Here is a 14,753-nt window from a genome sequence, read left to right on the forward strand (position 1 = left end):
ATTTCAAAACTAAAGACACTTTTATCAACCATTGAGAATTTTTAAAAATGAAAGAATTCTTTATGCCCTGCTTCTATTTCAACAAAACAGCTAAGTGTGAGAGCTATGTAAGGGATTAAACTATCCAAATCCTTTAATCAATGACATTATTAGAGACAACAAAAGGGTTAAGAGGATTCTTGTGTAACTCAACTGTAAATCTGAACTGCTTCTGTTACAGTATTTCTGGAGTCTATCATATAGTAATAAACAGCCAACAAGGAAAAAAATGAAAACAATTTTCTGGCACATCACAGATAACCCTAAGGACCATTTACCATAATTGCTAAAACAATGTTATTCTCAGGATCAAAGATTTGCTGATTAATGAATAAAAATCCAAAAGAGGGTATGTCTACCTATGGTTAGTTATCAGTTAGATCAAGTTAACCCCAAACGAAAGGAAATGCTTAACTAGTACACATTTTAATAGTAACCACTAACAACTGAGGAAAAGTAAATGCTCACTAATGAAAGACTGGAGGAAAAATGTTACATGATAAAAGCAAACACTTATTGTCTACTTTTTATTTTAAGTAGACACATATCTTTCACAAATAACCAATATTTAGGTTCTAAACCAAGTATATACATGGTTTAGTATATATAATGTAAATTTTCAAAATTAAAATAATTGATGACCAAAACTAATTATGAGCTAACTTGGTCAGTCTGAGTGTCTTACAATGAAAGAGATGTTAAAAGATTAAAAAGGAACTGTAATGCTGCTTCTGTCCTCATGGGGAATACGATCCAATTCTTTGCCTCAATTCATTTTAATTGCTTTTGTTCAATGACATGAAAAAGAAAATCCACAAAGCCGTTAAGTAGCAGATCTGTAGTGGTATTCAGAGAACTGTATTTCAAAGTAAAAAGAAAAATAAAAGCACACACACACATATACGAACATATAAACAAAAGTAACTGCTAAGAAAAATGTAGTTTAGTAACTGTCTAAATGAGAATTCTCTTTGCACTGTCTTGTGATCTAACACATTTCAAGAAAATAACTTTCTTCCTGAATTTATTTCGAAAAGAATTATATAAGGAAGTCCAACAGGACAGCTGTTATGACTTTACAAAACAAAACCAAACCAAACAAGGGGAAAGAAAAAAGTATATTTTTAATCCTTAAACAAAAAAAAAGTATTTAAAAAGAAAACCAATTCATTATAGACTTAAAGCCCATTTCCACATAGTATTTTATTTTCCACAACAATCCCCCATGACCCTGGTATCCAAACTGCCCTTGTGCTGTTCCCATGATGCCGTAAGGCTGGTTTAATGGCGCTAATGATGCTAGTTTCATAGAGGCTGGTGGAAATAGTGAAGCTTTAAGTGATCGAGGCTGTGTTTACTAACATCAATTTGTGGAGTCGATGGAGGAAACCCCAAATTCAAATAGTTACTAAACATTTGTTTTTGAAATGCTCTGCTGTTTGACAGAATGCAGCCTTTCCCCTCCAACCCAACTCTGGTGCCCGTGGGCGGTCAGTCTGAATGAGTTTTAACTACACCCAGGCTATCCCCACCAGCACAGGCTAGCCCCACCAACAAAGACTGTGGAAACCCGAGGGTGGGGTTACCCATCAGAAGATAGCAGGCACTTTCTTTTGTTTGTCACCTAAAGGAGGGAGCTGCTGAACCAGCACACTTCTTTTTCAAACCAGATCCCATACGAGATGCACCTGCTTATATCTGATTTGGATAACGTACAATATATATTTTGGCCTTTTTGCAAATTAAAATAGATGGTTTAAAAGGCTCCTAAAGACCAACAGTGTTGACATTTATACAATGGGGCTGTCCTTTATATTGATTTTTCTTACCTCAACATCCTTTTTCAGTTTTTCCAGGAACACCTTTTTGTTGTTGTCATCAATATAAATCTTTTGGCCCTCATTAATGAAATCATTATCCTTTAAAGTTGGCAGTTCTTTGGCCTAAAACAAATGAGGAAAAGAATGGGAAAGTGGCATAAATGAAATCTACAAAACACGTATGCCTCCCAATCCTGGAGGTTAAGTTTCTGCCCCCGGAAACTGAGTTTGCCCTGTTCACTGCGAGGTCTTACCCAAGGCAAAGAAATGTGAGGTGGCTTGAGTACCGCAAGGGGGAACTAGGGAGCTATGCCCGCTGGAAGCATTCCCACTAGGTGTGAAGTGTCAGAGGTACTCATTCCATATTACAAAACTTTTGTAACAGATTTCATGGTTTTCATAGGTATGAACGGACTGCATTCTTAGATTTGCTTTCTTACAAGAAGTCTTCTAAGTATAGTATTTGTATTCTTGGAATGTCAGGAACCCTCAATTTCCTTACTGGTACGTACAACCCAGCTCCATATCCCCCACACTTTGGAGTAGCCTTTGCTGGTTCATGTTACAAATAACATGTTATCTTGTCTCAGAAGAGCACCGTCCACAATCATATCTAATTTCTGCGTTGCGGAGAATATGTTAGCCATCCACCCTTCCATGCCTGCCTGCTCACCACCCCACCAAAAAGGAAATTCTGTTTTCAGTTGGATAATGTCAAAGGAAAATGTCTTCCTTTAGCATAGAACATATTAACATGAGAAATGCTACCCTTTATAAATAAACAAGAGGGTGGTGAGCTCACAACTAAACTATTTACGTTGGCCAACACAGAATAATGGGTGGCTATCAAAACATGGGTCACAAGCAGAAAAAACTCTAGCTTGTGCTATACGATACTATAGGCATATAATTTTCAAATAGTGTTGATTATTCTATTTAACTTGGTGCAACCTGCATTCTGGAAGAGTTCAAGACCAATCAAAACTGCCCCCCTCCTTTCTGCTAACCATAGCTTATTTATTCCAGTTGAAAAGAATCCAGCATAAGATATTGCCTTTCTGAGTATAATAATGAATGTCTAAATGACTCTTTTTTCCATAACTGAGATTAAATGAAAAAAAGAAAAAAATCCAAGGAAAGAACATTATTCTCCTTCCTGGTCCCCTCACTGCCTCCCTCCTTATTCAGCGCAATAAAAGAGAACTCACTGGGCAACCTACTGAAACATCCTTCAGATGCCTGAACTCACTTTTTCTCCTTATTTTCTAAGGGATACACATGTAAGTAAACTACTCACATCCTTCTGCACATATACATATGAATATATATTAGCATTTCCAAGTCAGTAGCTTTGCTACTCATTTTAACTTTGAGAAAGTTTTCAGTTTTGTAATTTTGAATTTGATATAACTACTGGCAAAGTAATTATCCTTGCAAAGCAGGTACAGCAAAGATCAGAAATCCAAAGATTCAATTCAATAAGCAGTTACTGAATGACTGTCATGTACAGAAATGCAAAAATGAACTAATCAACATTTCTATTCTAAAGGAGTTTATAATCTAGTATGAAAGACACAAAAGAAAGTAGGCAGAAAACAAGGTGGCATGAGGATTTAAAATGTACAGATAAATAATTCAGTTCTTGGGGGGAGACTGGTCTCCTTTCAAATACTTTTATGCCAAATCCTAGAGTCTTAAGGAAGTAAAAAGGCAGTGCCATTCTCCACAGAAATGAAGGAGGGGCCTGGTAAACTAACCCTCCAAATTTGTCATTAATACCTTAACGATAATGTAATACATGTAAAAGAAACCCCTGAATGTGAAGATAGCACATGGATGTTAAATGTCTGAGTCAATTACACTGGTCCCTTAGTTCTTCTTCCAGTAGAACTCTAAACGTAATGAAGTTTCACCGTGAAGGAAATGCAAGGATCTGAAGTTCAACAAGTTCATTCAGCGGTGGGCATTGTCCAAAACACAACATTGGAAGCATCTCAGAAGAAAGGGCTGAAACCAGATCTATGTACACACAAAAACAGAGATGCAGAAGGATCGCGCTTCTCCAATTAGACAACTTGGGCGTTTCTGTCTGTTGTGGGGGGTGTGTGGGTGGGGGTATTAAGGGTTAAGATATCTGCCTCAACTCCACAGCTCATTTTATATGTGTAAGAAAAGAAGGGGAGAGGGATTTTTGTGTGTGTGAGTGACAGAAACCTGAAGGCAGGGATGACAGATCAAAACCAAGGCAGTAAAGGACACAGTAGACATGTGTTTAATAGCAGTCACATTAATGAACATGAGTGTCACTTCAGGTTTACCCCAGCAGAATTACGTCATGTGACAGGCAAAGCATAATTCTACCTCATAATACTTTGCATACTCTGTACCGTATTACTAGGCTTACTTGTGAATTTCACAGGCACTAGGGATCAAGTTTAAAAAGGGCAACCAGATTGGTTAAAAGACTTAGAGGCTTATATTATTGAAAGGCTCAAGAGGCAAAGGCAGGTCCTTAGAAGGGCAACTGCTAGAGGGATCTGAGACTGGTCTAAAAACGCCCACCCCAAAGTGTCTGTGGGATGGCACAGTGCTTAGGAGCACCAGGATTTTGGAGACATGAATCCTGAGGTTCCAATCCTGGCCCCACCCCTTACTTGTCAAGGGCCAGGGCTGGGTTTCTGGACCTCTCCAGGCTGTTGCCTTATGTGCAGAATGGGGAAAACACCACCACCAGCAGCAACAGCCTTGGTTACTGTGCTAACAAGCATTTGACGTTCATCAATTTATTTAAGCGCCTCATCTCATTGATTCTTCCCAACAACCTTAGATATTATCCATAAGCTTCTTTTACAGACAAGGAAACTGAGTTTAGAGAGATTATGTAACTCGACTAGCCTTGTAAGTGAGCCTGGCAAGTGGACTGGGTAAGCCCGTTCTCCTGCTGAAATGGGAACCCAGACCCTCTGATGCTTGGTCATCTGGCTAAGGTAGAGTTGTTCTGAGAATTCGACCAAAACGTGTGTGACACATGGAAATAGTGGGTGACACTTGTCATCTCCATCACTGTCGCTGTGAGCACTCAATAAATTGCATGGATTTGAAACTGGTATTAAAGTCTGAGAGTACATACAACATATTTTCATAAAAAAGAGAACTTTACAGCAGTCGTTCTTTTCTACTAAGGACTAGATGACAAAGATGAAGTCGACTGACAATGATTCACCCTCAAGAAAACCTAATTGCTTACCTTTAAAAAAATATTCAATTTATCTCTCTGAAAATGAGCAGCATTTATATTAAAAACACAACATTTTTTAAAAGGCAGGTAAACTATTATGCTATAAATTAATGAACTTGATCTCTTAGTGTCACATTGCCCACAAAGGTGATGCCTGCAGAGCAGCCCAGAAATCACTGAGCAGCAATGGCTTCTACCTTTTGCTTTGCAACACTGAATTATTTGCACTGAGGAGAGTTTTGAAAGCCTCCAAGTCACTGGGTCTGTTTCTGTAATGGGTGCCTTTCATAACCTTTCTAGTTCCACGCAGAAGCAGCCAGAGGCTGGAGGAACCCACCCGAGCGCAAGATATCAGCTCAGAAATGCTTCTTAACTGTGGACTCTTGGAGGTTGGCATCCAGCCATTGGTCAGCAACCTTTCTGAAGTGGTAGCAGGTTAAGTCTTTATTTATTCGCTCTGGATTAAGTTCTCCCGGTCAGTTCCATGTAGATCAGGAGCCTCCGAGTGTGACGGGGGGAATTGCAGCAGCATACTCATACGTGCTGGGAGGCAACACCATGGAGGACGAGGTATGGGAGGGACTTGCTGCACCTCAACCCCCCCCCCCCCCCACCAGACTGCCCAGCCCTGAGCCTCGACAGCTGCCTGGGGGCCTCTGGAGCTGCTCCCAAGCCCTGGCCACCTGAGTGAGGCTGTGTAGTTCGGTACAGCCCAAGTTGAACGAGACAAGGTCATTTTTCCTTGTGTATGAGGGCATTTTACTGGGGTAGGTGGGGTGGACCCCAAATGGCATTCCTCTCTATTAATGAATGTGACATGGAAATGCACAAAACAGCTAAAGCCATAGCAGAGACACCATTTGCCCTGCAACCTGGCTATCCCGCTTCTACTGTTTGGGTAAAATTAGCAGAATATCCCTCACACTTTCCTGCTGGGTGATGCCAGACCCCAGGTCCATTCCACATGGTCCAGGTTTCTACTTAGGACATAGACTGAAGCCTGAGGTTATATCTCAGACCGAATTCAGACTGCCTGGGTTATATCTCAGCTCCTCCAATTATTAGCTGTGTGACTTTGAGCAAGTTACTTAACCTCTCTGTTACTTGTTTCCTCACATTTAATCGGAGATTAGCAAATAGCATTGTTGTGAGATTACATGAGTTCATATATGTAAAAAGCCTAGGCCAGTGCTTGCCACAAGGAGGGTTATATACAAACATTGTTCTTGTTATTTGCTGGCCATGGTCTCAAGTATGGCTTGTGTATCTAGACAAAAGCTCATCACTAATAAATACAGAGCAAGATTAAAAAAACAACAACATTGGCATATTTAACATTTTATACTTGCTGTGATATTCTGAACAGGTGCTTCATGTGCCCAGACCTCAGTTTTCTGATCTAATAATGGAAAGTTAATAATGCCTATGTAATAGGGTTAATGTATGAAGTAAATGACACAAAACACACAGTGCTTGGCAATAAGAACTCGCTCTATATTAGTTTGCGCCTATTTCCAACTAAACCATTGACCATGACCAGTGTTTTTATATAGTGTGTTTCTTACTATTGAAGAATACAGACTTGCCCTTCTTTTAGCCTTCCTATTTTTAAAAGGAATGGGCTCTTTAAACATAGTCTACCATGTTTAAAATCTTTGTTTTTAGATTTTCTCATTAGTCACAAATATTTCACATGTTTTCTCTACATATTCCTTTACATTTTGAAGACACTTTCCTTACTTGTTGCACACAAACTTAGCGTTCCACAAGTGGAAGGTTATTATCTCATTTCACTGCAGCACATGTGAGGGACATACGAGGTCTGACAATTAAGTTTGCGAACTTGTTGTAATGATGTTGCTAACCTTTTTTTGATACCAGAGGGATTATTCATTATGAATTTGTACCCACTGGACAAACAGTTAGCCAAATTTACTATTTGGAAGTGCTGAAAAGGCTGCGTGAAAAAGTTAGATAACCTGAACTTTTCACCAATTCATGGCTCTTGCCTCACGACAATGCATCAGCTCACATGGCACTGTCTGTGAGGGAGTTTTTAGTCAGTATACAAATAACTGTATTGGAACACCCTCCCTACTCAACTCATCTGTCCCCCAATTACTTCTTCCTTTACTTGAAGATAAAGGAAATATTGAAAGGAAGACATTTTGATGATATTCGTGACATCAAGGGTAATACAACGACAGCTCTGATGGCCATTCCCGAAAAAGAGTTCCAAAATTGCCTTGAAGGGTGGACTAGGCACTGGCGTTGGTGCATAGCTTCCCAAGGGGAGTACTTCGAAGGTGACCGTAGTGATATTCAGCAATGAGGTTTGTTAGCACTTGTCCTAGTATTAGTTCATGAACTTAATTTCTGCATCTCGTAGAGGGCACATTAGGTGCATTAAAGTCGATACTGGCCAGAGGCTTATTCCCTTGCGGTGTCTGCTCCAGCTCCCTACCCTGTTTTCCAAACTTCAACTATGAATTGTCCTGGCTGGATAAACCTCTGTGGTCACTGCAAAAGCTAGCCCTAATTGGAAAACCTCACTGAATATACCCTTCTTGAATACCAAATGAGGATAAAATGTTGTTATATGATAATAAAACTTGGGTAAATTAACTTCTTGAAGTAATAAAGTATCTAAATTTATATTTATTAATGTGGAATAAAATTTAGTAATTTTATATACATGGCCAAAGACAGAAATTTGCTGACTCTTGTCTTACCTTAATTTTCCATGGGTTAGTTTTCCTTAGTGAGTACATTATAAGACTAAGGTAATTTAGTGAATATCATTTTGCTGTCCTAAAGAAGAAATTCACTAACTGAAATCTTAGTAGCCACAAAACATTAACCTAAATATTAGAGAGTAATAAGCTCATTGGGAACACTTGCTATGAGATATAAGAAGAAAATTGTTTCCTTAGAAAACAATTATATTATATTATCGGTAATTATATTATCGGGTGAAAAGGTTTTGGTTTCTTTTAAAGCACAGTATTATAGTCTGTCCCTCAGCAAGTCTATATTCTTCAAGAGTAAGAAACACACTATGTCACAGTATTGGTCATGGTCAAAACAGGATTATGTGTAACTAAGACACGAATGAACGTGGATGTGAGAATCAAGATATGCAAGCTACTGAGTCGGAGCCTGAAGATAACCAACATGTGGGTAAAATTTTAAATGTATAAATGCTTCTGAATATAAATAATTACTCCTTATTCTCTAGGGTTCAATAAAAGATCTAAATGATCTCCAAGGATAGATTGGCTAAGGGTTTGAGATTTTAAGAAACAGGGAAAAATATGCAGAACTAACAGCTACAAAATTTAGAGCTCTCATTTTTCAGAAATGAACATGTGCTTTTGTGGCCAGCTCACTAGAAAAAGACCTGGGAGCAAAGGAGGTGGCCAGAGAGGTAGTGTGGATCCTGGGAGGGCAGAGCTCTGCTCTTCCCATTAGAATTGTAGAAAAGAGAAAGAAAGAAAGAAAGAAAGAAAGAAAGAAAGAAAGAAAGAAAGAAAGAAAGAAAGAAGGAAGGAAGGAAGGAAGGAAGGAAGGAAGGAAGGAAGGAAGGAAGGAAGGAAGGAAGGAAGGAAGGAAAAAAAAAGAAAGAAACAAGGCATTAGAATTTCCCTTCTAATATAAAAATACTTAGCACTTTTTATAAAAACTTTAATAGTGCAAATCACTAAAAATATTGCAGATGCTCTGGAAACAAAAACAAAAAATAAATGTTTACCAGAAGGATTTAAATTTCTATTTGTTTCAAATGGATGTTACTTGTTTCTAATGTATGTTAACTGTTAAATATACATATTTGGTAAATATATATACATATATACACACATATACATACATATATATACATTTACTCATGTCATTAGGTTCTGTGGTCTGAGGTATGACTTTGGCCATTTGCATGGAGTTTAGCAATAATGGATATTTTAAAGTTTAGTAAAGCCAGAAATGATAGAGAAATTTTATTTTAGCAGACTTAAAACATCTAATGATCTTTTAAATAACTCAAATTTTTTTTAAAAAAATCACAAATATTTGAAATTTGTATTTACAGTCAAAAACATAACTTCAAATACACAGACTTCAAACTAAAATGATACTGGATTTTATCATCATTCTACAATTACATTAAATTATGCAAAAAGAGTCTATTGTATTTCAAATTGCCATTAACAATAGGAAAAAAATACATGTATTTAAAGTGTACAGAGCCAAAATCTGTATCAAATAGAACCAAGTTTGTATTTTAGCCAGGATGGAAACCTTAGTGGGAAGGTGAAATGTACTCCTGTCACACTTGAGTATTTAATGTAAACAGGATTTTGGTACCAGAAGGTTTCAATGCAAAGGATAACACAGCATAGTGCTCTGTGATTAAAGGACTTGTATTTCAGAAAGAAAGAAATTTTTGTTGGATGTGCTCATTTGGCAACCCATTTAAAAGAAGTCTAATTGTAAGCCTTGATGTCAAAGTTTGCTGCCTGGTGTCCCTTTGATGGCCGTATTGTAACACTTGGAGCTGAATACACAACATAAAAACTATGTACTAATTATTGTCTCATGTTCAGAACTGCTTATGTTCCTGATTTACTTGTTATTAGAATCTCACCTAAATGAAAATAAACTTGTGAAAAAGACTAAATCCCCTTTCACCAAACTTGCCAAAAACTTCATAAAAGTCAGCCTGTGGGGCTGAAAATATACTCCAGAAATACTTCTGTAAGGGAGGGAAGTTTAGGTAATCCTTACAAGAGAGCAAGGACACAGATAACTTGATTGAATACATGCGGTATGAATTTTGGAGTAATAAGAGATGTTAGAGATTTATAATAAAATTGGCTCTGCTTCTGAAAATATCCAAGCCACAAATTTGATACTTGAAAAGGCAAATTAGTGAATATAGGTAGAGTTCATACAGGAATAGCAAAGATAACAGGTGTTTCTTTTCTCAAAAAAAGGGACAGAAAGCAACCTTCTTTAACAATATAAGCAGAATGTCTATACAAGTTTGTGGCTCGGGAAATGATCCAATGGGTCATTAATAGCTTGTAATTTCCAAAAGGATATCGCATACATTTGTGACATATTCATGTGAATGTGAAAGTTTTTATTTTGAATCTGTTTATGTATAAATGTAGAGAAGACTATATACCTCAACATACTTGTGAAACAGCGCTGCAATTAAGAAGCACAAAACTGGGTAAGCCCTATCACAATTTTGCAATTTAGAAGAGTTAAGAGTGGCAGAACCTAGCTGCGCGGTTATTTACTTTCCCTAAAAATTTCAAGCTAATATTTAAAAAAGTGGTATCTATTCCTTCTCTAATATTGTCATACTTTTCAGAACATAATGGCCCCTTAAGTGGTGATGTCAAAGGTGATGGTTTGGTTTTCCTCCACGGGCTGTGCTGCGACAGTCAAGCTCCATGTAAGACGTACAAAATAGGTTTGTAATAATCTGATTGGAAGATTCTGTTGCACGGTCATCGTTGGTGATAATCTAAGAAATGTCAATATCTGAAAACTTAAGAAGTTTTTTTAAGTCCTGTAGTTACTGGTCTAATACTAGTTACCTAGTGAACATCATAATTTTATTATTTTAATAATTATACATCTGCAGCAGCTTGGCTTAAATTCAGGCCACATACTAAATTTTGGGAGTCTTTTCTCCATTCCAACTCTGTCTGGAACCCAGTGAATAAGAGTTGTCCGCTTAAGAAGAAAACTCCCAAAGCTAACAGCACTGTTCTCATGTGTGCTTGGGATGGATGAACTCAACCCTGAGATGAGTTCATTCCAGTGGGGAAAAAGTTAATCTAAAGCAACTGAGAGTTCATGCACCACCATAAGCCAGACTGGGTTGACGAGTTTCACACTGTCACCTGGGAGATAAATGCTCAAGTCATTGCATGTGATTGTCTGTCTTTTTCGCATGCCACTCATACCGATCGGGAGAAATTTCAAATGAACTGAATCTTAAAAACTCCACTTCCCAGAATAACCCTCATGGTTTACATTACAGAGTTCTTAAGGCTTGCTCAGATATCTGCTGATACAATATGACGGTTCAGAACAGTTTTTCCATCAATAATAGCAATGGCCTTAACCCGTACCTAAAATAGACAGAATTTTAGTGATTGTCAAGCCCAGGACTTCTAAAAGTCTGCTGCTGAAGAGCACCTCTGAAGGAATGGAAAGCTTCATTTGAAGCAAGAGAGTCTCACAAACACTAAAGCATGAGAACCAATGATATAATCAAATTCTTTAATTTGACAAATGAGGACAACGTGAAATGAGTTATTCCCCAAATCCCAAACTTCCATTAATGGCAGGGCGGGCGCTGGGACTCAGTCAGGGTCCCTAAGGCTCTGTTTGCTGCCCTCCCCCCGCCAAAACCCCTTTTATAAAGTTTCTCCAGCGACGGAGCAGATGTGACTGGTGCTGTCTTTAATTTAAGGTCTGAGAAACAGGCCCTGCTTCTGCTCTGACGGGAAACTCCCCTGCACTTTGGGCTTCGGGATAGGTGTTCCTAACAGTGACTGGCAAATGGAAATAATTCACTTCCATCTTGGGAGAGAAGGAATTTTAGAGGTTAAAGCATCCCGAGTTTAGCACCTAAAAGCCTTGACAATCTCCCTTTAACGGATCATCCACTGACAGCGGTAAAGGAAGCACGTTGTGACTGACAGCCAAAGAAAGATTCTCAGAAACACACACCGCTGTGCTTTTGTACCCTATGCTCCCAGCCTACCTTTTACTGCAGCGTGAAGAACCGGATAGAGGTAGTCATTAAGTATACTGTGTTAAGATCTAAAGATCACAAAAGAAATGCTGAAAACTAGTTTAGGAAAGCAGTTTTCGATGTGAGGGTACTAACGATTAATTCCCAGAGCCTTCAGTCGTTAATACCTAAAATGTCAGAGATGGTGATAGTCACTTAATTGCTAATGCAATTCACAGTGCCTAAGAATTGGCAAGGTGGCTTGTTGTAGCCCATTATCAAAGTGTCAACAATGATTATTGCCAATATAAGTTATACAAATGCCAACTGCACGGCAGCTCTTTTCTTTCAAATGGGTTCCAGGGAGAGGTTATAAGTTAAAAGGAATCTTCTTATTGTGACCCCAGGACTCCATTACACAGGCTTTACTTTACCTAATAAAATCAGACATGAGTTTTGAGAAGAACTGTGCAGAACGATGAACAAAATGCATATTTGTGTAAATCCCCAGGTCTCTCTCACTCTTTCTCTCTGTCTCTCTCTCTTTATCGGGCTTTTTAAAGAGTCAGGTCAAATCCCCCAGAAATCAAGTGAATCCAGTAATGTTTCCTTTTACTTGCTCCGATTCCCTGCTGAGGGGCTTGCTTGCCGGCAGCATGCTAAGACTGTCATTTGTAAAAAGCCGTCCGCTCAGCTATAATTACTAATTTGATGTCACACTGGAATTGCAGCGCAGCTGTGAGAAGATCGACCACCAGGGAGATTCGCATTTCTCTGTCTCATTTAGAGCAGGCTAAACTGCTGAAGCCATGAATGGAAGATGGCCTTGCATTAAAAAGGGAAGAATTAAAGAATAAAACACATCATAACAGCTGTCAGAATTTGACAACGGTTTAAAAAAATAAAAGCACTGCTCTGCTCTTTTTTCAAAATTCAAGACATCTGTACATGGTGCTCTGATACTTGTTGCCATGAAAGTGATCCCATTATTGTTGGAATAGAACTTCTTTATTTCTTCTGTTCCATCTTCATGATTATGCTAATGCAAATCACACTAATTATGTGTCAAGCTGAAATCGAAGAGATGGGACTTGTCTGCACCTATATCACTAAATATTTGAAATGACAGTTTTAAAACTTGTCATCAACAAGTTAAAAGTATGGGAAATCAAAACAGTTATAATGACTCAATTAAAAAAAAACCCTAAGAATTCAGATAACTAATTAAGTCTTGTTGATGGAGAGTCTCTATGAAAATTGTTCTTTGTACCAGGACAATCATTTTGTAGAGAATAGGGTTACACAATGAAAACAATGGACATAATATTCTTGCAGATCATTTGGTTTCATTTATAAAAGGCTAACAAGTAGAAAAGAAATAATTTTAGCCTTCTCCAAATATTTCTAACTAGAGCTAACAGAGATTGTTTTGATAACGTTTAAGGTTTTATTTGTGAAGACGAAGAATAGCATGCTTTTTGGAATAGTAAAAAATATTAACTAATCATGGAGAGACAACCTGAAAACTGCTAGAAAAAAGAAAGCAAGAAAAAATTTTAAAACTTAAAAACCCAATGTTTTTATGAGTTCAGCTCCATTAATACATTTCACTTATTTTTGTGCATTATAGGTTAGTACATGTTACTTCATTGTGGCTGGATTCTAAACAAACTGCCATCTCTGAGAGAGAGATCACGTCCCAGTGCAGGCATACCCTCCCTCATCAATTACCGATTTTAATTACTTTTACATTCCACATCATCAAGAGATTTGCTCTCGCCCCTTCCCACTGAGCGCTTATGATCTAGAAGGACAGACAGGTGGTGGCCTTTTGGAGCTTCTCCGTCTGGAAGAACAGCTATCATTAACTCCAAGCCGAGAAAGTAGAAAGCACTGAATTCTTCCCCAGGGCAATTGTGTAGATGATTTTACTGTGCAAACAGTCAGTGTAAGATATAGTGACATGGGCTGTATTCCAAAAATGCCAACTCCTCAAATGGAGGAAATATGAATAAGTTGTTTTGCCAACATAGTGGGGAATGAAACAATTTATTTCACTACTTTTTTATTTTTAAATCAAGACTCGGAATGAACTGTTTTAGTACCATATTTAACTCTAAACCAATGGTTTTTCCAATGTAGTGAGTGTTGCCTTGTTCATCTTTATGATTCATATGTATTTTTGATAATATGTCCTTTACAAAGAAGAAGCGAGAGAAGCCCCAGACATTTAGAATAGCACATTTAATATAGTGGCTGGAAAGGTGAGCTCTGGGCTGGGGCCCTGGCTCCATCACATCATAACTGTGGGACTCTGGACAAGTTTCTCTCTTGTAAGGAACTTTATTTATTCAGAGGAAGCAATAATAGCACCAACCTCATAAGGTGGTTGTAAGGATTACATGACCAAATCCATGTAAAATTTCAAACAGTGTCTGGCATATAGTATGCACTCAACAGATGTCAGCTGTTAGTTAGTTCTTTGGCACCTGGAAGAAATGTATAGCAATAATGAAGTCGACAGTCCACTATTTTTACTTCTTTGGCCAAAGCTGGAGCCTTCTGGGTGATTTCCATGGAGGTTGGAAGTGTAAAAATATATTCACGAGTGTACAGTAAAAATACAAATGGTCAAAGAAGGATCCACCATTTCATTTTTTCTTCCTCACTTCTTAATCCTCTGCTATCTGCTTCTGCTCTCCCCACCCATTATCACTGACAAGGTCGCCAGTAACTTCCCTATTGATAAGTCCAATAAATAGTATTCAGTTCTCACTTCTGCTACCTGACCTTGCAGAAGTATCTGGTACGGGGAAAGTTCTCTTCCTCTGGTTTCCGCACACTATCAGTGGGTAAGTTTGTGAGAGTAGGGACATTACTCACTGAGGCACTTCTCATAATGCCT

At 38.1% G+C, this 14,753-nt stretch overlaps 1 protein-coding gene across 1 annotated transcript in view; it reads right to left on the bottom strand.

Moving 5' to 3' along the window:
- The window catches only part of LOC148759250 (phosphatidylinositol 5-phosphate 4-kinase type-2 alpha-like), a 76,758-nt gene that overhangs the window by 36,579 nt on the left and 25,426 nt on the right, over positions 1-14,753 (bottom strand). The window contains exon 2 of the mRNA XM_088793928.1: positions 1,869-1,982. Coding sequence (XP_088650054.1) covers positions 1,869-1,982 — 114 coding nt within the window. The remainder of the gene's footprint in view (positions 1-1,868; positions 1,983-14,753) is intronic.

The sequence above is a fragment of the Rhinolophus sinicus genome, chromosome 1, assembly GCF_057876585.1.
Source record: "Rhinolophus sinicus isolate RSI-liver-muscle chromosome 1, RSI-T2T, whole genome shotgun sequence".
Taxonomy (NCBI): domain Eukaryota; kingdom Metazoa; phylum Chordata; class Mammalia; order Chiroptera; family Rhinolophidae; genus Rhinolophus; species Rhinolophus sinicus.